A 23682-nucleotide genomic window follows, 5' to 3' on the forward strand; every position below is an offset into this window, starting at 1 on the left:
TAATGACGAGAGCAGATGCCCACAGCAGGGTGTTTTTATTTATGTGTGTGGATAGATGTGTCATTTCATTGTGTCATGCTGGAAGGGTTGACTAATGATTTACTGATTTCATTTCTCTAGTCATTCTGATTAGCAGTGGGAAAATAATGTGGAGAGACAGGAAATGAAAGAGGAGAGGAGAGGAGATGAGAGGTGACGAGAGGGAAGAGAGGAGGTGACAGGCGAGGAGATGAGGAGGAGAAGAGAGGAAAGGAAATGAATGCAGTTTTTACATGAATGATCCTCTTTGGACTCTTCCGTACCTTCGAGTGTATCCATTTTTTAGTCGACAGCCGACTTCTAACTTCTTATAAAAGATGGCTGGTCATTACCCCCCAGAACATTCAAGTTCAAGCTAAAACTAGTCGAAGGTTACATCTTTGGCTTCTTCTCTTTGCCTCACATTGCTGCTTTGTTTATGTCTTTGGACCTTCTCTTTATACTTTTTCAAAGAGTGGCCTCTGTCCTGCTCAGTTTCAAGGTTATTCCACCATCTGTATTTGCATCGCTCTCATCCCTTCGAACTCTCTCTGCCTTTTGTGAAAAATCGATCTCCTCATACTGTCCGGCCAAAGTTTCCTTTCGTTTGATCAGCCTGTTTGCGTCCCTGTCTGGTTCTTTCTCAAGTGGCACTGTTCTCCACTCTCCACTTTTTCTTTCAACCATCTCAGCCTTGAATCTTTAACTTTGTCTCCAAACTGCTCAACCTGAACTGTGCCTATGATATACTCCTTTCTTATCCTGTCCCTCCTGGTCACTTCAGATGAAAATCTTAGCATCATCGGCTCTGCCACCTCCAACTCCGCCTCCGGGCTTTTTGTTAGTGCCACCGTTTCCAAACCATACACCATAGCTCACTACCAGCTTGTAAACCTTCCCTTTCACTCTTCCCGCTATTCTGTCACAAATCACCCCTGACACTCATCTCCACCCACTCCACCCTGCCTGCATTCTCACTCTTTCGCTATAACTCGTCGCTCTCATATTTCTGCTGCTCCATGCGCTTCCAACTCCAAGCTTTCTTTTTCTTCTCTCTATGCTACACTCAGTGTTTAGCAGAGGTGGGACCAAGTCATTGTTTTGCAAGTCTCAAGTAAGTCTCAAGTCTTTATCCTCAAGTCTCAAGTCAAGTCTCAAGTAATGTCAGGCAAGTCAGAGTCGAGTCTCAAGTCACTGGTGTAAAAGTCCGAGTCAAGTCACAAGTCTGAAACTTTGAATTTCAAGTCCTTTCGAGTCATTCAAAAAAACGAAAAAAAGCATGTTGCAGTTATATGCTAAATGTAAATATTAGACCATGTAATTTTTAAATCTGTGTTTTTCTCAACACATGACAAAATAGTGAACGTAGAAAATATACACAAATTGTGAAATTGCACCTCTTTAAAATGCAGCTCAATTAAACCTAGCTCCAAGAATAATTTTCACCGACAGTTCTGAGATAAGCTGCATGTTATTCTTGGATGCGCTTGTAGGACCAGCTTTAAAATCGCATGACAAAAATATCATACACATTAAAAAAAACTGCATCACCAACGTAGCCTGGACAACATTTGCTAGTTAGATGAAGTCAGCTATCTCATCTTAGCATATTTATATGCATATTTATAATCATACGGTTCTTGGAGTGAGTGCACACACTCATGAAGTTTAGTAACTTCAGGTCACTGCAACAAGCCCAGGTACAGTTTACCGACGGATGGGTGCAGGACCTTGAAATGCACCGTGTAGAACGAAAGACCATCGTACATATCATAAGTTTACCAGTCTCACAAACTGTCGTCATAAATACACATTCCTTAACCGTTTATTAATAGGACCTTTGAGCTCAACGATAATTAATTAGTAGTGGAAATAATTTCTGGTAGCATCACAGAAATGTAGCAGTGACAATAATATTGTATGCTGTAATCATACTGGGCAATTAGTGATACAAAAAAACCCGTTTTATCCTGTGAATAAAAGTATATGTTTTTGTCAATGTACCATAATAACAGAAGCGAAACGCAATATTGTGTCAGGACAATTCACTATTTATGCACAATAAATAAAGGAGCATAGCGCGACAATTTCTGTTCAGTGCCAGACTTGCTTGTAACCTATATCACCAATTATGTTATGAAAATGACGTATTAACTACTAAAAAACACTGACCTTTGTGTAAATGCTTGGAGCAGACTAACCTGTGAGCTGGAGTGTTCTGGGACGTTATATTTGATCTTTGAATGGCTGCAATCCAGGCCATCCGTCGCGTCTTTGTTACTTCGGAAACATGGCTCGAACAATTTCTCTTCAACGACGTAATCCGATAACAACCGATCTCTTTACCCGTCGGCTTCCCGTGGCTGTCATGCGACCGGCTATTGCAGTTAATAATACAACAGCTTCTTGACATTTTTGTGTTTCTTTTTATCGCTGTATAACTGATTTCAATTGAAAGTCTGTGTGCGCTAGTACCTCTTGCCACGAGTTCCCAGAATCCTTTGCGGTTCTACCCGTGAATGACGTCACATTTTCAATCTCTATATAATATGCATGTTAAATTTTATATTTGGGGTAAAATATCAAGTATTTTCAAGTAAACAGGTTCAAGTCCAATTCAAGTCCCAAGTCATTGGTGTAAAAGTCCAAGTCAAGTCACAAGTCTTAGAACATTTTTTCAAGTCAAGTCTAAAGTCATAAAATTAATGACTCGAGTCTGACTCGAGTCCAAGTCATGTGACTCGAGTCCACACCTCTGGTGTTTAGCATAGAGAGATGTTAATGATTCTTTGACAAAATAGCTTTTTACGAGCTGCAGGCTATTGCATCCTCTGAAACAACATATTACAGACCAGAGGACACAATCAATATCTGACAGTGGTCATTGTCCTAATTCCACACTGCACTGATGAGCTTTAGCAACCTAGTCCAGCCCCGGTCTAATAAAATGACAGCAGAATCACTGACTACTTAATTCAATTATCAGAGGAAGCACAAATCAGCACAGCTCGTTGCTGTCGATGGTGTTGTCTGCCACTCGCTTTCTCTCAATAGTTTGGAGTCAGACTGAGGGGAAAATGGGAAGCAGCAATGGAACCCGAGGCTAATAGACCAAAAAATGAAGACTTGGCATAACACTGACAATATCAGAGAAAGACGGGGCTTGCTTTTTCACACTTCCTGCACTCATACACATGTGGCATCTATATTTGGGCTACTGTGAAATACTGATGAAGATTAAAAATAGTTTTTAATTTACTTTGTTTATGAACAAAACAGGACAACAACTGAAAAAAGACATATCCAGGACGAGGACAAAATGACTTATTGGAACAGGGCGCTGCAGGGGTTAGTGTAGTGTGTGTAATGTGTTAGAAACCTCTGTGTAACAACTTTTAACCATATTTTCTCAGTGATCAAGGGACGGCTAAAACAACATAAATGCTGAGATTTTATTTTATTTTATTGTAATTAAATAGCTAACTATATACAAAAATTAAATTGGTTAAAGTATAAATTAGAATGAGAAAAATTAAAATGTGCATATGTCCCACATGCAAAGCAAAATCCATGCAGGAGGCCAGATGATTTTACAGGTTTTACAATCCTGACCTCCTGAGGAGAGACGTATCACTTAAACTTTAATAGTAAATACGGATGCATGCATCGGGAGGTCTGATATTTTAGCCCACATTAGTGTCAACGTCACAGTCTGATATCGAGCATTCACCTCGTGTCCATGTGAGTTAACCTCTGTGTGCTCTGTTACCCTCCCAGAGTCAAGTGGGCCGACTACCCCAAAGTGTCTGTTTGAGTACATTTCAGTGTGGATATATCTTCTGCTTGTCTTGTAATGAACTGGAAACCTGGCCAGGTTTTTTGGTGTGTTCTTGCCATCACACACTGCAGTAATCTGCAATGATAACAATATGAAATGATCTGGCTTCCTTTAATTTAGAGCAGGAATGCATGGATGAATAAAAACTGAGTGAATATGATGTATATATATGTATGTATAAGATGAAGTAAACACATCTGTTATTTGTCCAATCGACTCCTTAATTTCTCCAGTTCTTCTGATCTTCTTTTTTCCTATTACCTTGTGGTTTAGCCAAGACACATAACATTTCTTTCTCAGGACATGTCCTGCAGCCAAACTGGTGCCTGACACTCTTCTTTTTGTCATCTGCTCTCAATCTGTCTATCAAGTCTTTTATTCTTTCTCTCTTTCTTCTCTTTCCTTAAGGGGTGAACAGCAGTTTGCTGATCCCGTTATGCTTGTCTCCTTGTATCCCCAGTTCATATATGAACTGGGGATAGCCTACACTGGATTGTTTCCAGATTTTACTTCTCCTTGCTGCTTTATCTGTTTAACTTTTCCCCCTTTTGTTTGCATCTCATCTTTCTCTTCTGCTTGTGCTTCAGCTCAGATTGCTGCAGCACAAACGCTGCCCCTGCTCTCCCGCTCTCTGTCCACATCACTTATGTTAACCTTGGAGTTTCTATTCCTACGGCTGCCTTCCTGTCTCGCCTTACTCTTCCCCTCCATCTGATTGCTTGTTAGTTGGTATGCAGGCTTGGACCCCTATTGTGCATTCTTGCCTGTCAGCACTCTCGTTCTCAATCTCCCTTTCCTTCTCCCTATATCTTTCTTTATCCCCCCCTTCCAGCTCCTAGTGGTGAATCTTGCTCTCTGACAAAGAAAGCAGCACAACTACATAAAGAGCACAAGTCAGGGCCTGTTCAGAGAGGATGAATGGATTGCAACAAAAAGAAGAAAGAGAGGACATGTTGGCAGTCAGACACTTAAAGGCAGAATTAGGGAAGAATTTAACACCTCAGAGAGATAAAGTGCAGCGGGGGAAAGGAAGAGGGAAGAAAACGGGGAGGGGCCACGACGAAAATAATATATGGATGGAGTTCTGCGAGGGTAGAAGCTTTCTCGCCGAATGACAAATGGGTCTCGAGTGACAGAGTATTATATTAAAAAGCAAATTGATATGCAAATGTGGAGTGTGTGGCTTTGGAGGACAGGGATAGCCTGTTGTCCTCACTGAAGTGGAACAGTGAGGCAGAGAGAAAGGTGAGAGCCCGGCTTTGATACTGATACAGAAGTCCATTAATGTGTGTTTTTGCGTGATTGGTGGGTGTACTTTAAATCAGACGAAGCAAAGTATAGCCCAGGACCGTTCACGTCACAGTGCAGTACAGCATGATCGAGGATCCGCTAGTGGAAATCCAGGAGGACTTCCTCATTATAAAGTCTGTTCCTGCACCAGACTCTATGAGTGTTCATAACGTATGGTAAATCCATGCGGCAAGAAACTAGTAATTGAACAAGGGTACGTCACGGGCAACACAGTGTTTTAAGCAGTTGCACTCAGTCGGTTTTTGGTCAGTGTATATATAATTATATAACATAACACAATTATATCATCTCCTTGACTCCTGTATCACTTGTAAAGAGAAAGAAGGGTATCTTAACCTACAGCACACAGTATCTGAGACTGATATTCTAAGATTTGGTTAATTAATCCTGAGTGAATGACAAGAACATGGATTCCAAAATGGAAATGAATAATTTAAGCCAGAAAGGCGGGTGGATGCAGTGTGTGGATAAATCATTGAAACTGTGCACCACTGTGTTGATGCCTGGAAGGAGAAACAAAATTATCTTAAGTTGTGAAGCCACTAAAGCACCCCAAGCTGTGCTATTCTGCGATGTCTTTCACTGCTCTGCTTATTAGCTCTTGAACTGGGACGCCAAACCCAACACGCTGAGAGCAAACAGACGGGGGGAAGGTTGTTAAAACAGATACTGTTTGGTTAAGATTTTTGTAAATCTTCTCGACTTTAACCACACCACATCACTAGCTGTGATCAATGGATGGAACAGATTAGACTGTATGGGGGAAAAAATGACCTTCGACTGGAGGAGCAGATGAACTGTTTAAACTGTTTAAACATGGCAAAGTATCGACAGTGCAAATTTTCGTTTAAAAATGAAACGTGAAAAATCACTAAAATTAGCAAGTAAAGAAATGGAAAGGTCTTATTCCAGCGTCTTTAGTCGAGCAATCACAGGTCAGCTGCATTTAATTGGAGATATTAAATATCTGTTTTAGACGCACACACATAGATACAGCTGTCAGGGGAAAACAAAAGCCACAGCCATGTCAGGTTTTGCACCGTGTTTAAAACTGCAGCGCTAATGATTCATGACACTTCTAACTGGAGAGGAGAAATGAGTTGCTCTGTAATTACTATGGAAATGTGTTCATTTCCCATCAGACACACACACACTCACAGATAAGCAGCATGCACCCATGGTTACAAACTAAAAGAGTGATCCGGAGGTGTTTCAACCATTGGTTTTGGTGTTTTGCTGATCATATACACACGTATGTGTTTGCGTGTGTGTGTGTACGCATCCCCACGAGATTATCACAGCTAGAGTCGAGGTGTGACCCATGTACCCATTCCCCATATGTTTTAAACGCATGCCCCAAAGCTCTTTGTGTGTGGGAGTGTGAGTCAAGGGGGTAATGATAGTCCCTTGGTGCTCAGCTAGCTTGAGCTCAGCTGATAACCAGGTGGGCCCCACCTCCCATTTCATAAGAACATTATGCCCCCCTCTCTTTATCCTCAAATACCAGTAACCAGTCTCTGCCGTTAAGTGTGTGTGTGTTTGTGTGTATTCCCAAAACAGCCTATTGATGTCTGGGTTATGCCATGCATTCAGCTGTGTAAAATCAACACAAGGATTAAACACCAAATGACTGAGATTTTCTGAGCCTAGTGGAACCCCACCTTTCTGCATTTCTGTTGCCGTGTGCTTCATCCTTAGTCAGAGCACATCATATTTCTTTTTCCCTCAGTAGTCCTCTCTTTTATTATTTTTGTCTTTATCTCATTTCTCCTCTCCTTTGCTTTATCAAATCTTGGCCCGCTGTTTCTTTCAGTCTCCGTTTCTCTTTCGTCCTCCTCTCCACTGCTTTCTTAAATCGCGCGCTGTCTATGCTTCAGATTTCTTACTCCTGGCCCTGAGCCCAAATCAATTTGTCTTCATGATGGACAGACATACTGGCTAAGTCCTCCTTTACCTGTACAAGACTCAAGGAGAATGTGATAAAAGGGAGGAAAGGAGGGGAGACCTATGACCTTTAGCAGTCCTCTTAGATTATAGTAATAAACTAAAGAATACAAAGCAAAGAAAAAACAAATAAATAAACATCCACAAATTCACTTATTGTAAATTACCTTGAAATGAAAGAGGAGGAGAGAAAAATAGAAACCATGTGGTATTTATGTTGTGGTTAGTGAACCATTATATGATACTGCTTTTACATTTTATGTTTTTGTCCTGAAGTTTTGATCTAAATTTAAAGGTGCGGTAAATCTCAGAGACAGTGTTATGGTTGATTATAGCTCTTAAACACTGTTTGAGGCAAACGACCAACAAAGTGGAGAGAAAATACACCGTTCTGTCAGGAACACACAAACACACACAGAAGCACAAATCCTCCCCCGCGAGGTCTGTAAGACAGAAAAAGTTAACACTTCCACACAGCTGCAGTGCAAGATTGAGCTGATCAATTTGTCAATATTTTGTCTTGATCATTGGGCTGACCCTTGCTGCAGGGTGCCCAGAGGGGGCTGGGGAAAGGGCATAAATGTGGGTGTGTGTGGCTACAGTTAAAAGCGGTGCTTGATGGCCAGAAGGGTCCAAGGGAAGGTACAGAGGAGTGCATTAGTGCATTGATCTCTGCCATATACATATACAAACACATTAATTCTCTAACCTCGGGCATAAGAGCTCAGCGAGGAGGACTGCAATGAACGCTGGAAGCAGAGAAATATAAAAATGGTTGTTTTTATTTTTTTCTCCAGCCTTCTTTTATTCAGAGGAAAGAGGTGTGTGGAGAGATTTCCCTGAAAATAACATTGATTTAAAATAGCAAACAGATATGTGCAAATTACATACATACTGCACAGTCCACTTTAGTAGGTACACCTTACTAGTACTGGATTGGACCCGCTTTTTCCTTCAAAACTGCCTCAAAATCTAGGTGTCCTCTGACATCTGTGGCACCTCCACATATTTCTTCCACGTGTTGTGCATTCGAGATGCTCTTCTGCATGGCTTGGTTGTAGTGAGTGAATATTTGAGTTACTGTTGCTTTCCAGTTAACTCAAAGCAGACCATTCTCTTCTAACCAGTGGCATTATAAGACATTTTCACCATGAGTAGTCAGTCCATTCCTGCTCAGTTCATTGTTACCTTTCTTCCCTATTTTGATGCTACATTTAAAGTACCCCAGGTCACCATGATGTTCCAAAGATGCACTGAGTTGCTGCCATGTGATTATCTTATTGCATATTTGCATTAACAAGAAGCTGAACAGGTGTACCTAACAAAGTGGCCAGTGAGTGTGCATGCCCTTCGTTGGTGTAGAACATAGGTGTCAAACTCTGGCCCGCGGGCCAAATTTGGCCCTAATTACATTTGGCCCGCGAAGCCAATACTAAATTATTATTAGAGCTGGCCTACTGGTATTATACAGCTAATATATATATATTGTTTAGTATTAAGCTTTGCTTGTTCCATATTCAGTTTTTCAGCAAAACCTGTTTGAGTCCATAAGAAGAGATTCATTCTTAAATCTGGAGGAAGATTTTTTTTTTCAGTAAATATTAATGTTAGCCCGCAACCTTGTTCCAGTTTTGAATTTTGGCCCACTGTGTATTTGAGTTTGACACCCCTGGTGTAGAAGATGGTGGCGTTACTGTGGTGGAAGAATAGTCACTACTGTGAGCTTAGAGCTGCTTATTGTACAGCATTAGAATAAAAATTATCTCTTTTTCAGGCACTGTGGATATATCAAAGCCAAGCAAGACCCCGATGAAGAAAAGATGCAGTTCCAACATGGGCGAGGTAAAGACACGAGCATGTGCAGATCCAGATAATATTATATTAGATAAATATTATCTGCATGTCATTTGTCTTAAAACCAGACTTGCCACCCACATGTTATGAATCATATCACTGCGTGTATTTATGGCTGTAAACAACAAACAGATGGTGGAATATTTTTCAGTAAATGAACAAAGGCAAGCACTAATGTGACAACGTCCTCAGAATTAACCCCTTATTTTTTCACATGCATGTAATGCAGTCGGGCTTTGTTTGTAAATGAAATGTACAATGAGAACTTTAACAGTTGGAGCCAGAACAGAAATCTTTAATTTTTTCACATCCTAACCGAATAAACCACATTGTTTCACAGTTTCTTGCATAAATGTTTGCTGGCAGAGCGAAGCGCCTTATGGGTTCCTGTTAAAATTCTGAGTCATTTTCACACCACTGCTAGCAAAGTAGATATGTGTTTATTATTATGTAATAATTTGTAATGTCACTCAGACAAAGCGCTCAAGCTCCCGTCTCAACACGAATTTACGCTGTACAAATATCTGCTTAGACACTAAGTCAGTGTTGAGGAAAGTGTTTCCAAACTACCATAAAGATTCCATGAACTTTCCTAATATTCCAGACCATATCTCCAACATGGCCGGATTTTCTTACAGTGCATGTTTTTAAGCTGTAAGCAAATTAAATTCTGTGCCCATTTCCTCGCTTTTCCACTTGTGCAGTCAAGCTTCCAGGCAGCAGGACTTACATCCATCCTCACACCTATGAAGACCCCAACCAGGCTGTCAGAGACTTTGCCAAAGAGATAGATGCTTCCAATATTCGCATAGAGAGAGTCATCGGAGCTGGTGAGTTGGCATAACAAACCCAGCAGTAGACTACTTTAATAAAGGAAAAAGGGATTAAATGATTTCTTAATTTTAAGGATTAAAAGGAGTCAATAAAAGACCATGTTAAACTCAATGTATGTGTCTGTGCACACGTGTAGGAGAGTTTGGCGAGGTGTGCAGTGGCCGGCTGCGTATGCAGGGGAAAAGAGAGATCTACGTTGCCATCAAGAGTTTGAAAGCAGGATACTCTGACAAACAGAGGCGGGACTTCCTGTCTGAGGCCTCCATTATGGGACAGTTTGACCACGCGAACATCATCAGGTTGGAGGGCGTCGTCACGAGATGTAAGTGAAGGCAACAGTGTGACGAAGCCTTTACACTACGACGATGTTTTTAAGGAGTCCTTCGCTCCCCTCTCCCTTCTCTTGTGTCGATCTCTGTGTGTCGCACACCTGTTTGAGACTTAGCAGAGCTGTCAGTGATGTAAATCGAAGCTGACCCTGGATCAGATAAAAGCTCCATTACCATGGTAACACAGCGGTGACGCATGGCAGTGTGCATGTGATGTAACCATCCTCCTCTTAAATGACCATTTGTTTACTTCACAGGATTGTTTTTAGGCAAATTAGAATGAGTGCGTGTGTTCGTGTTAGATAAGGCAGTGCTGGTACAACAGTTGATTGGTTATCACTGAGCCACGCTCTCTCGATCATTCACTCCATCTTTCTCGAAATCTATTCGGCTCTTGTCTCAGACCTCTATCTCGCGCTGCTGCTTTCTCTCTCAGTCAGTGTCCATCCCTCTCTTTCAGTGGCTCCCCTGGTTCGCTCTATTCCATTCTCGCTGTCTGTCTCATTCACTTAATCCCAGTCTCATCTCCTCACCCTCTAGCACTCTCTTTCTCTCCCTCTCTTTGTCATTCTCACTCCATGTCTGACAACGTAACTGCTACGTTTACCCAGATAAATGTGAAAATGCTACACGGACACCTCCAGCTGACTATCTCTATCGACGTAATGCCTTTGAGCCCAAAGATTGAAAGAAGTGCAAGGATTCATCAAAGCAATTCGAAGGAAATCCTGATTCTTGCTATGTCTGGATATGTCTGCCCTTATGACAGGTTCACAACCAAAATCCATAAAGGAAAATGTCAAATATACATGTGACTATGAGCAGACAGCCAACAGATAATTATTAATTTTATTGATTTTATGTCACAATTTTTAATTTTAGAAAAAAAAGGATCTTTTCTGTTTTTTTGTACTATGGTTTCAATCGCTCAGGCTTACAGGTTAAATTCCTGGAAACCACAGGCTTGGGAAAAATGCATATTCCCTAACTAGTTGGTAAGTAGTTACTGGAGGTTTCTAGCTTTCACTATGAAATCTGTTGCGCAGCCCAGTCATGCAGGCATTGCGATCAATCAGCGACCCCCTGGCAACCACAGGTTGCTAGGGAAAAATACATATTCTCTAACTGTTGGAAGTGGTTACAGTAGGTTGCTGGCGGTCACTGTGGGTAACTGGTTGCACTGGTTGGTATATGGAGCTGCACTGGACTGACAGATCAATCTCTAGACCTGTGTAACTGGGCTTTAGCCGCCGATTTTCCAGAAACTACTTGCCAAACAGTTGGGAAATGTACATTTTTCCTTGTCTCTAGCTCTTTGAGACTGTAGCCTGAGTAATCTACAATATTTTGTTTGCGTCAGTGGTCCCATCATAATTTCAACTTTTCGATTTCTGCAAAACTATTTTACAATAAGTATCATACACGCTTGTTAGTGGCTGGAGGCATTAAAGTTAAGAAGATTTTTCATTTCTCAACAATTGCACATTTATAGCTGATTCAGCTTCAGTTAATATCTGGATGTTAACAAACAATGAACTAATTCTTATTCATCGTAATCAAATTAGTTAATAATTAGTTTGTAAATCATCTATAATGAATCAGATATTATTGTAAAACTGCAACTAATGTTTAAAGCACCTTGGAAATTGTTAATAAATACAGTGTAATGCATCTATAAACAGTATTTGGATCGCTAAAGTTAAAAATAATTGTACAGCTTATTCCCTGCTTGTTTCTTTCACTTACAAAATAGGCCCATTCACAAACATGACCCTGTGGGATGAGAAATGACACTTAGGTTACCACTGTGTTAAAATGGGATTTTAAGAGCCCAAGCATCATTATATAAATGAAGATCAATGATGACTGACACCCATCTCACTATTCTCATCACATTGTCCATCTCTCTCGGATGCTGCTTGCTTGTGGCCTATTGACCCTCCTATGGGAATAAAACACTTTTTTACAACAAAATGATAATAATGACTAAAGAATATCATTTTATGTGTGCTGATGTCATCAGAATTTGATTGCTACTTAACATATAGTACAACATAAAGTTTTTAAAATAAATGATTTTTAATTACACGACAAAGTAACATGAATTACTCATGTTTAATTAACTTTATGGATTATTACATATTTAATTAACTGTTAATTTACAAATTAAGAGCTATTTACAGAAATATTTCTCTTGGCTGTGCAGCACTGCATAACAGTCACGTTATAATGGTTAAGATGCCCAGTTACAAATACTGAAAATGTGTCAACCCTAACAATTAGCTCGCCTGCATTACAGCACAGTATAGGTTCAATCTGAAAGCTTCTTCTGATCTGACAGATATTTGAGGGCGGTCTATAGACAAGCAAATAAGAGAGAGAATCGTCATATTTATAAAGATACAGGCACCAAAATAAGCCTCGGCTTTTCCCCTAATCTGACTCCCTCCTGTTCCTGCTTAGTGACACAAACAAAGATTTTCAGTCCATCACACCAAGCTGTTCAGTGCAACTCAGGCCAACAAAGAGCAAGTGCATATACACGACCTTTTATTGCAATTATTAATAATTCATAAAGTTAATTGGATGTGTATTTGGCTCCATGAATATTCAACAGCATGCATATTACAAATGAGACTTCACTGCATTTCTTATTAATTTCTTCTTGTGCTGTCACTCTCTTTGTCTCTCTCTCGCTCTGTCTGTGTCTATCTCTCTTGATCTTTCAGACATGAGAGACATGTAACATGTAAACGTGTAATTATAGCACTCTTTTTTTCCAGTAACTGCCACTATTCTGTTTTAAAAAAACAGAATTAATTGAAGAATTACTGCCAAATCCTTGACGTTTTGGGTCAGAGGACATCAGCGGGGTTGACACAGGAGACGGTTAAAGAGCTGAGCAACGACTTGACAAGTGATTTGCTTTAACATAATCAAGTACTCATTACTTCGTAATGTTCTTTGAATGTAAAAATACGTTTGTGCGCTTTGGCGTGCTTTTAGCAAGTGTATTTAATGAGCGCTCGCCTTCTTCTACACGTATTACTTTGTGTCTGCCTTCTCACCTGTCTTCACGGCACATTGAGAAGCTGATAGAGCCCCTCAGAAACAAATCTCACGAGCAAAGCAGTAATTTCACAGGTCACAGCCCCAGGTGTGCATGTGCGGGCGAGGGGGTGAGAGTTGAGAGGGGTCAATAATTCCTTCAGGCCCTTTTCTGCGGCCCCAGCTGGTCCTTTTACACCACCCTCAGTCTAATCAGACAGGCTGACTCCAGCTGATCTAGACTCAGGTGTTGGTGTAAACAGTAGCAGACTTACAAGTAGAAGGCGGAGTATTGGTTTGAGTAGGAGTAGGTAGGTAGGTGTAATTACGGAGAAGCTCAAACTTGAAGGGAGTCGTGTTGTACTGCACAATACTTTCTTATACAAATGACAGAATGCACTGCAGCAGAACTCCTGATAATAAGTATTTCCATTTTCAAGGCTAAAATCATATTTTTGCAAGTAGTCCGGAATTCAAACACTATTTTGCTATGATGTAATATTTTTCTTGAGAAGTCACTAAATTATCTTAATAACTGCAGCATAATTTTCTTTTGATCTTTAATTGGATAATGGATTACTTGTTTCAACAGTGCAGACAGGAGTAATGTTAACTGTTGGCGGCATTGGGGCTCTTGATCTTGTTGTTACATGAAGTACAATAGGAGCCTTTGTTGTACTAATTATCTAAATGGCTGTGATGTGCCAATAGTAAAAGTACTATAAGTATCTTTAGTAAAAGTGTGGCTGATTCAACCAAAGTTGTGGTAGTAGTAACAAATCTGGCACAGTTCTGGCACAATATTCTGACTATCAGTGTGAGTGTATGTGTGTCTGTGTTCACTGCTTAAAACCGCATAAGCCTTCATCCGCTCCTATGTGTCACACTAATAACCTGCTCTGCTGTCTATCACCTGATTGCTGCTATTGTCATGCTAATTAGAGGGCCACATGCAGAAAAGGAAGGGGAAAAAATGCTCTTTTTTTCTGTCTGTCTCACTGCACATCAGAAAAGTGCAGCAATCTACCCCCATCCCATCATCCCCTCCTCCCTGCCCCTCTCCATCTCCTTATCTCCTTTTTATCTCCACCGTCCCTCATTTTATCCATCCATCCTCTATGCGTTTTACAATCGCTGCAACAATTGGCCCATTTGGAAAACCCTCAATTACCGAAGTCCTTCTCATCTGACACACACACACACACGCACGCACACGCACAAACATTAAAAAGGCTGCTCTACAAAGGTGCTGTTAAACCCTGCAAAACCACATTTTCCTCTCGTCTTCTGTTTGAAGAAACTAGTGATTAGTTTTAACTGTGTACCTTTGTGCGCTGAACAATAGGTGTTTCAATATTTCCTGTCAGACTCTTTGAAAGTATTCTGAATATGCATGTAGCTTTGTAGATTGGACTGCACAGACAACGACACGGGGAAGCGGGAGGGGGACCGAAGAGAAAAGGTGACAACGGGATGTGGGGAAGCAGGGGGCATGGATGGATGAGAGAGGATACAAGAGGGAGGAAATGAAAGAGGATGGGGCTTGGGAATAAATGAGGGTGATGGGGGAAGATGTGCAAAGAGATTTGAGGAAAGGAGGGAGCAGATAGAGGAGAGGAGAGATGGAGAGGAGACAAACGTGAGGAAATGAGAGGAGATGAGAAAGCAAAGAGGGAGGAGGAGAGGTGAAGAGAGGAGATAAGGTTATTGAGTTTCTGTCTTTCTGTTGCTCCGCTCCCCCACAACCTCGCGTGGCTCTTCCCAGAACAGAGATCTGTCCTGTGTTAAAAGCATTGTATAATTTAGTTCAGACCCTTAACATTAATCAATACAGCAGTTATTTCATTTTCTCGTTTGTACCTTGGGCCGCCTCATTCAATAATGCGGTAATGCGGCCCACTGGCGCACACACAGAGTCTATCACTTTCGTTTACACTCGCACCAACACGCACAGAAACAGCCTCTCATAATGTAATTTGCCAGATAGAGTGTATATATGTTGTCTCTATCACTTTCATATATACACGGCAATTCACAGATTCACACAAACACACGCATCTACACACACACGCACATGCGTGCAACGCCTAAATGATCCCACCTTTATCCCAGAGAGAGAAGAGACAACACTTTCTTCTTTCACTTAATAAAGTGATGTAAAATAAGAGCAAACTCCTTTCTGATCCATTTCATAACACACTAAAGCACACAAAACATCAAGACCCAATCTGCAGTCTGCACTAAAATACACATACACGTACGTGCATACAGTGGGAGGCGCTTTCGGCTCTGCAAACGGATGTGTTAATTCTGAAGCCAATGAAAGGCAATAAATTCGAATGAATATGAATGTGATTAGTTAATTATGTGCTTTCAGGAGGAAATTGAGGAGCGCCTGCGAAGATTTGGCTGAGAGAGCTCCATGACGAGCTGAAGTGAAGTGTGAATGGCATGTGATGAAGTTGCTGCAAGAAGTAAAAGGGATTCATTGTACCGTTGAGTGTGTGTATGTGTGCACGTGTGTGTTTGCATGAGCACCTGACAAAAAATAGATGAAATGAGCTAATATATAACATGAGTGCGTGTGTGTGTGTGTGTGTGTGTGTGTGTGTGTGTGTGTGTGTGTGTGTGTGTGTGTATGTGTGTGTGTGTGTGTGTGTGTGTGTGGCCGTTTCATTGGTAACCTCTGTTATCTTTTAGAGTTGGAGGGGTAATTCTGTATGGCAGGTGTACAGATGATGGCTAGTGATAGCAGTGTGTGTGTGTGTGTGTGTGTGTGTGTGTGTGTGTGTGTGTGTGAGTACATGCCAGACTAACACGGCCCACAAGGCAGAGACAAAAGGATGAATGTGTTTCATTGTGCTTCACTCTTGACCGCTTCCAACACTGCAAACCTGAGGGCAGTCTTCACTTGTAGCATACATACATGCTGCTGACACCCATGTAACACACACACACTCAAACACATAATTGGTTTTTAGGGTTAGTTTTTTACAGCTCTTTTCCATTTCATGGCTGTCTGCTTTGTAGAATACCATATGCACAGATGCTTGTCGCAGAATTACATACATGCATTCACGTTTATGGAGTCCACAAAGTGCAATTAAGTATTCGCAAAAACTGAAACAAACACATCTCGTGCAGGTAAACAAAACGGTATGAAGAGTCAGCGCTTCTTTCAGTCATCATTCAGGATCAGATTATTGCCAGTGCTGCGTTTACATGCGCAGACGCACGCATACGTTCTCCACCTATGATCTGAGCTGAAATCAAACAGTCATCATTGAGTTGTCTCACCCCTGAGTTCAGTTCTCCTTTTCTCTGTCTCTCTCTCTCACACACACACCCACGCACACACACAAGCACAGCGACAGGCCACACACAACACAGGCCCCGTGTGGAGATAAATGTGACCAGCAGTCCTCACCCCCAGCAGAAGAAAATCCAATTCTCTTTCACTTTTATCCCTGAGACTAATGTTACTGTCAAAGAAGACACCACCACCAGAGACCGGCCGACTCTGTTTGTGTGTGTGTGTGTTTGCTGTGGTGAGATACTGAATTCATTTAAGGTGATGTATTGCTGTCTTTACCTACAATCTTACTGTAGGCCTCGGTGGTGTTGTTCCTGCCTTTTCACGACATGCTTTTGACCCATCCTCCCACCATCCCTCCGCCTCTCCTCTCGTCTCTTCTCCCCTGCTTTCCCTTTCTTCTTCTTTATCGTTCTCTTCTCTCGCTCATCCATACTTTCCTTTCCTCCTTTTTCCTCCTGTCTCCTCATTGCTTTCAGACCCCACCCTTCCATCATTCCCCATCTTCTCTGATCCAATGGTTTTTGTCTTTCTTGAGCTTACTTGAGCTAAGTACTTCGATGCATACAAGCAAGAAAGACTCTTTTTAAAATACTTTTTCCCTCATTTATCTTTCCCTTAGGTTTTTTTCCCAACATCTCTGAGGCCTGATTTGGGAAACGTGACCTATTCATCATGTTTACAAGCTACTCACACACCCACCTACATACACATACGCACAGTCATTTGTAACTGCACATTGTATGTTTGTTTGTGATTGGCAAAGCTCGGCTGTAGGGGGTGGTACCAAGGGAGAACCCCCTTAAAGCACGGACAACTGCAGTTTTTGGTATTCGTGTGTGCGTGCATGGGTGTGTATGTGATTGCAGGTACTTTGTTAATCATTTGTAAGCCGCACCAGATGCCATGCAGGGGACCATAGTGCACAGGGCCTGTCAGTCAACCCACACCTTCATCACACATACACACTCATGCAGGTGCAGGTGCACAGCGATCCAACAACACAACCCCCTTCCCTTGAGGCTGATTAGTATTCATGAGATCTCAGGAGGCCCCCTTAAACTCACTCACACACACACACACATATTCTGGTGGATTGGTCTATTCTAATTATCTCCTGGCGTTTATGGAGAGGGCTGATTAGAAGCTGTCAGTGTGACTGATGACGACATGCCATGCTATCCCCTAGAGAGAGACGGAGACGGAGGGAACGGCTGGTCACAGCTGTGGACTCTGCCTCCTCTCTGTCCTCGGCTCTTTATAGTTTGTGTATTTCTTCCTTGTAACTCAGCCTTACTAACAGCTGTCTTGTAATGTTCCTCTGTAGGTAAGCCAGTGATGATCATAACGGAGTTCATGGAAAATGGATCTCTGGACACTTTCCTCAAGGTGAGTCACGGCTCAGCTGGAAGGAATACATCTTTTCTTCCAAGGTCAGGGCCACGAGTCTTTACAGATGCCACAAAGAAAATGATGTCCCAGCTGAAGAGACATTGAAATTTTAAGTTGTTGTTCATCTCTTAAAGCTGAAGAATTCATTCCACCAACACTTTGGTGGAATTATTTTAAGTAGTTTTCAACAAAATATCTATAAAGGCTTTTGTTGTACAGAATCTAAAATTATTATGTTCTTTATTATCGGGTAAAAGGTGGGAAACACCTGACATTTTTTTTAATAAAAAAGACACATTTTCACTTAATGGTACAGTTAAAGGAGGATAATATCACTGTCGTCATGGTTACAATATATAGAGAATTTAAGAAGGGTTTGTAGTCATGTTATGAGCACGAACACAAACAATTTGGGGGGGAAAAGCAAAGCAAACAGAAACATTTAGATGGGTAATGTTTTCCTCACACAGTTTTTGATAATCGGTCAATGAAATGCACTTAGAGTCCATATTCCAGGGGGGAAAACTGCATCCGAATGCTGACTGGTAGGCAATAAAACAAAGAAAGTATATTGCTTTTTGTGCATTTTGCTCTGTCAGGATATATATTAAAAACAACAGCGGTGGCTTCTGTTTTAACTTTAAGTAACAGATTTCTATGTGAATATTTTTATTTAATCGACTGAATACTTTAATGAACTACTCAGACGGCAAAGATAGCATTATGAAAATGTTAAAATTGTGATATCTACAAGCACAAAATAGAAATATAGTAGAAGTAGTAAAGATTGTGTAGTAAATTAGCTGAATCACGGTTTCCATACACCGAGCTGAACAGATTTAGATTCAGTGTCGTTTGTCAGGCAGTAAATTCACTGCAGTGCTCAGAGCCATTAAGGCTGTGATGATAGACCCATTGCTTAATAGACACCAATCCTGGTAGCAAACTGAAGCAAAACACAGTAAAAGCAAAAAAAAAATGGCTCAGGCACAGTGTGACTGCCACACACAGCCACACGTTTTGTGTGAGAGCATGTACTGTAGCGAGGGTCCTAAACGTGTCCACAGGGAGCAGTATAAACATGGAGTCATCTTTATAGTTGGTTATAGTTTACGGTCCATTAAGTTCCTAATTTTTTTGTTCTGTTTTTTGAGGTAACAAAAAATATATATTATTATAAAATAACATGCCCAAATTAGCCTAATATTCCCGCTTCTTGCTTCTCTCATCTCTTTCATTCATCTCATTGTCAGCCTCTCTGGCCTGCATTTGTCTCATCTCTCTTTCCCTGTCCTCTCCACTCTTCCTCCTCTTTACTGGCAATGCAACGTGGTGGGCAGATTGATAGAGGAAGTCTGTAGGTTTGTTAGACAGTCCAATCAATCAGCATCTCACAAAACCACCAGCTAATTAACTTAGTCCACAGCTGCCGAGGGAGGGAGTGAGAGAGAGAGAGAAAAGAAACGATAGAGGAAGAGGGTGTAGGGGAGGCACAGATGCAGAAAGATGAAGGAAGATGGATGGAGAGATCGAGACTGAGTCAAAGTATTACAGAGTTTCTCCCTCTCTGAGACACAGTCTTGAGGAGAGACAAAGATGGATGGAGAGAACAAAGAGACAGAGGAAGGAGAGTTGATATAAAGGAGAGAGGGTGACTGATAACATGAATGGTTTTTTAACGGGGACCATTGGCCCAGGGCAGAAATAATTGGCACAGGAAGGTGAGCTGGACCATCATCGATCAACGGCCTCCACTCTCTGCCAAAGACAGCTCAAATCTGAAATCCAGTGAGCTCTGCATGGGCACGCGGTCAGCGTTTGAGAGGAAACTTTTGTCTCCTCTGTCAGGTCCAATCCTCTGCAAGTTGGATTTCTATGTGATCCTCCATTGATCCCCTGGAAGGCGACATCCATCTTTTGCTTGCCATGCTCCAAAGGGAGGTTAAACTGTGGGGTTAGCTGGATCTAAAAGAGATTCACAGCCTTACACCAGGACATTTGCTAAGTGTGTATTGCTGACACTGCGGAAGCTCAAATCCTGGGACTTACTGGTCATTTGGTGACCACAGAATAACATTTTACTCATATAATCTGACGGCAGACGTTTTCCACTTCAGTTGACATTTAAGCCTGTGTGGGGCTGTCATGATTTACAATGAGCAGGTAAGCAATGGAATTTACTGAACACATTGCTTGTATTATGAATACGGTGTATTATTTAAACATGAAGGGATGGATATTAAAAAGTTGCCATTTGTCAAAGTTTGACAAATTGTGTTAAATTTTACTTTTGGGAATATTATCCAAGTATTATGGATCTACCAGTTTTCTGCTGCCCCAAAACAAATGTTTCAGCAAAGCCTACCAATCAGAAGAAAGTGGGCTTTTAAAGGCATTAAGAGCTAAAACAGTGGATAAACTGATGGTTGCATAAATGGCCAGTAAAAGAAAACCAAGGATGAATAAAGATACGCTGAACTGCGACTCGTGTAAAGATTCTCTAGTGGAGTCCCAGGACAGAAATACTAGAACTGGGCACAATTCAATCAACCTTTCTCTTTGGTCTTCCTTCCAGAAACATGACGGCCAGTTCACGGTGATCCAACTCGTCGGCATGCTCCGTGGTATCGCTTCAGGTATGAAGTACCTGTCAGACATGAGCTACGTGCACAGAGACCTGGCAGCTCGAAACATCCTGGTGAACAGCAACCTGGTGTGTAAGGTGTCCGACTTTGGCCTGAGCCGAGTTCTGGAGGACGACCCAGAGGCCGCCTACACTACAAGGGTAAGACACACTCTCACAGTGGAGCCAGCTAAGGCAAAACACTGTAGACGGAAAGCTTTCATGCACTCGTCACTATTGAGATTTCCACTTTCAGGAAGTTCAAATTAGTTTTACTGCACGGTGTGCAACCGGAATACAGTCTTAGATGCAAAGTGGGCACTCTGCCTCTCCACATTCCCAGTATTCTCAGCAGTGACCTCACTGGCCCTTTTCTTCAAGGATGCAAGCTCAAGCTTTAATAAGTAAGAAAAAAGACAATGTCTTGAATGTACGGTTTCACACTAAACTGCATTGGGCAAGTGTGTTTTGAACATTGTTCTACAAAGGCTTTCACAGCCAATACCATAAACCCATGCTGTCAAGTCAAATCACAGCAGTCTTTGGCAACGAGAGCATCCTCTCACTGAGCTCGGAGAGAATGGAGAAACTTAAATGTCAGTAAGTTAAACCACTGCGTAGTAACTCATCTAAAATGTCCACAAGGAGATGACATTATTCATATTCATAGGAAGGGTTGGATGTTATTTTTAATATGGCATTAGCATTGCCCTGGGAGGAGTGTATCAGCCGCTGACTGCTCTATTGAAATCACACACAAACTCCTACTGATGTCAGGAGACGTAGATGGAGAGCTGCAGGCACTGAGGGGTGCAGGGGGGAGTAGGTGGGGGTTGTAGAGCCCGAAAACGAAGATGATTCAGGAAGAGAACAGAGAGCGAGAGAAAGGGGGGAAGGTGGCAGAAGGATGGAGTAAGCGTAGTTAGGAGGGGGGAGATAAAGGGGTGCGGTAGGTGTGTACAGAGGTGGAGGAAACAAAAGTACAGTGCAGAGTGACTTGGAAGCTTTGCCTTTTATTTGACTTTGACCGAGCAGAGATGGGGGATGCTAGGTGGTGCAGAGGCAGCTGCCGCATGTTAAAAAGCTGAACGGAGCCTATAGAGGTACAATGTGTCTGTGTGTGTGTGTGTGTGTGTCAGAGTGAAAGAGAGCGAGAGCTCTTGCTGCCTATTGTGTGTATACAGTGGGCTATATGAATCCTTTTGATCTGAGGATTGACGACAAAGGCAGGGGCAGTGGTGCAGGGAAAAAAAGATAACAGAAGAAAGACAAGTATAAGAACAAACACTGGAGCAAACATTAACCCCTGTTGTCATATTAAAGCAGAGCGCTGCTTAGTGTATAACCTCTCCTGCTCTGTTCCTAAAAACAGCACTGCACCAGGCTTCTTTGCAGCAACCATTTTATAATTTGTTTTCTCTCCTCTACAGTACTCTGCTGTATCTTGATTTATTACAGCGCTAATACAACAGCCTTGAAGTATTCACTCTATTATTGGCAGCACGATGCAGTGGGCCCAGAGCGGCTGATATTCAGTATGTGAATAAATGCTGACTGCCTCTGGGACCATTTACAGGGAGGGAAGATCCCCATCAGATGGACAGCTCCAGAGGCAATAGCCTACAGGAAGTTTACCTCAGCAAGTGATGTGTGGAGTTACGGCATTGTCATGTGGGAGGTGATTTCATATGGAGAGAGACCCTACTGGGAGATGTCCAACCAGGATGTGAGTCACACATAAACACACGGTCTCAGGTTCGATGTTAATCAAATTAGTGCACTTACACAGTGCTGCCAGCGATAAAGAGCTACTTTTTCAGTCTTCAGTAAAATTCCTATCTATAACAACAAGTTTGCACATTTTACATTTTTCCTGTATAGTACTGATCACAGAACTCGATACCTCTCTCCCTGCAGGTGATCAAAGCAATAGACGAAGGCTACCGTCTTCCTGCTCCTATGGATTGTCCTGTGGTGTTGCACCAGCTCATGCTGGATTGCTGGGAGAAGGGGCGAAGCGACAGGCCAAAGTTTGCACAGATTGTCACAATCCTGGACAAGCTCATCAGAAACCCAGCCAGTCTCAGAGAGCTGGCAAACAGCTCAGCATGGTCAGTGAGAGAAAGATGTGAATTATGACTGCAAATTTCACTGATAAATCTTGGCACGCCTGGATTAAATTGTAGAGTAGAGGTACAAAGTGCAAAGCAATAAATGAGGTGACATGAAAGAACATTATTATCTTTTATAAACAAAGCCGTATTTATGAAATGGAAATGTATTGATACAGACTCGCGTGCTTGTTTCACATTCAGTGTAGATGCCCCTAATCCCCAGTTATATTGCACTCATCCACTGAATATAATTATTTGTGCATTTGCATTTTGTAACTTCAGGCATTTAGCTAACCCTCAGAATGAAAACAGCATGCAGACGTTCCAATCCCTTTCCACTCCGACATACTCAACAGAAAAAAACAAATGCAGAACACAGCAGACTCAGAGAACTATGTAACAAGACGAAAAGACTTACACGGGCTTACACAAAAGCATATACTGCACTATGTAAGTGAATATTGTAAGTTCTTTTAGCAAAAAAGATTGTGTTACCTTTGAGTGTGCAATGACAAATAGATCATTTCTAACAATTTATAAGAAAAAAAAGCAAGCAAACAAGTCAAGGGTTTTATAAGTAATACCACACAAGCTTGCTCTGGGGTGAGGGCAGCATTAATCATACTTACCCGCTAATGGTTGGGTTTAAAGTTTATGTTTTTCTTTTCAGCGGGGATTTGAGGCTGTCGTGCTGCGGTCATTGCAGAATTATAATGATTCTGTCGGCAGAACCAAGACTGATGCGAATAGTTTTTATTTTTACGCACAAATTATTGACTTCGGCAGTGACAACAAACTGTTTTTCTAGCCATAAACCGGCCAAAGCTTCATTGAATTTGTATTTGTGTTTTTTTTTTAAATCCCAGCAGGGAGGACCCGTCCACGCCAGAGTTCAGTGTTAATACAGTGGATGAGTGGTTAGATGCTATCAAGATGGGCCACTACAAGGAGAACTTTTCCAGTGCTGGATATGTCAGCTTGGACTCTATCCTTTACATCAGTGTCAGGTGCAGACTTACAGGATTTTCAGCATGAGTAATAACACAATCTACTTTGGTGTCATT

The 23682-nt window shown here is 41.7% G+C and overlaps 1 protein-coding gene across 3 annotated transcripts in view; it reads left to right on the forward strand.

Annotated features, from left to right (window-relative positions):
* LOC309694043 (ephrin type-A receptor 3-like) overlaps window positions 1–23682 on the forward strand; it is an 82564-nt gene that overhangs the window by 54510 nt on the left and 4372 nt on the right. The window contains exons 11-18 of one of the 3 annotated variants that reach the window (XM_082513760.1): window positions 8886–8953; window positions 9670–9795; window positions 9936–10121; window positions 17817–17878; window positions 20457–20666; window positions 22081–22230; window positions 22422–22615; window positions 23485–23625. In XM_082513760.1, coding sequence (XP_082369886.1) covers window positions 8886–8953; window positions 9670–9795; window positions 9936–10121; window positions 17817–17878; window positions 20457–20666; window positions 22081–22230; window positions 22422–22615; window positions 23485–23625 — 1137 coding nt within the window. The remainder of the gene's footprint in view (window positions 1–8885; window positions 8954–9669; window positions 9796–9935; window positions 10122–17816; window positions 17879–20456; window positions 20667–22080; window positions 22231–22421; window positions 22616–23484; window positions 23626–23682) is intronic. The other 2 variants (XM_082513761.1, XM_082513762.1) reach the window with 2 other exon arrangements.

Source organism: Aulonocara stuartgranti (assembly GCF_965226115.1).
Source record: "Aulonocara stuartgranti genome assembly, chromosome: 18".
Taxonomy (NCBI): Eukaryota; Metazoa; Chordata; class Actinopteri; order Cichliformes; family Cichlidae; genus Aulonocara; species Aulonocara stuartgranti.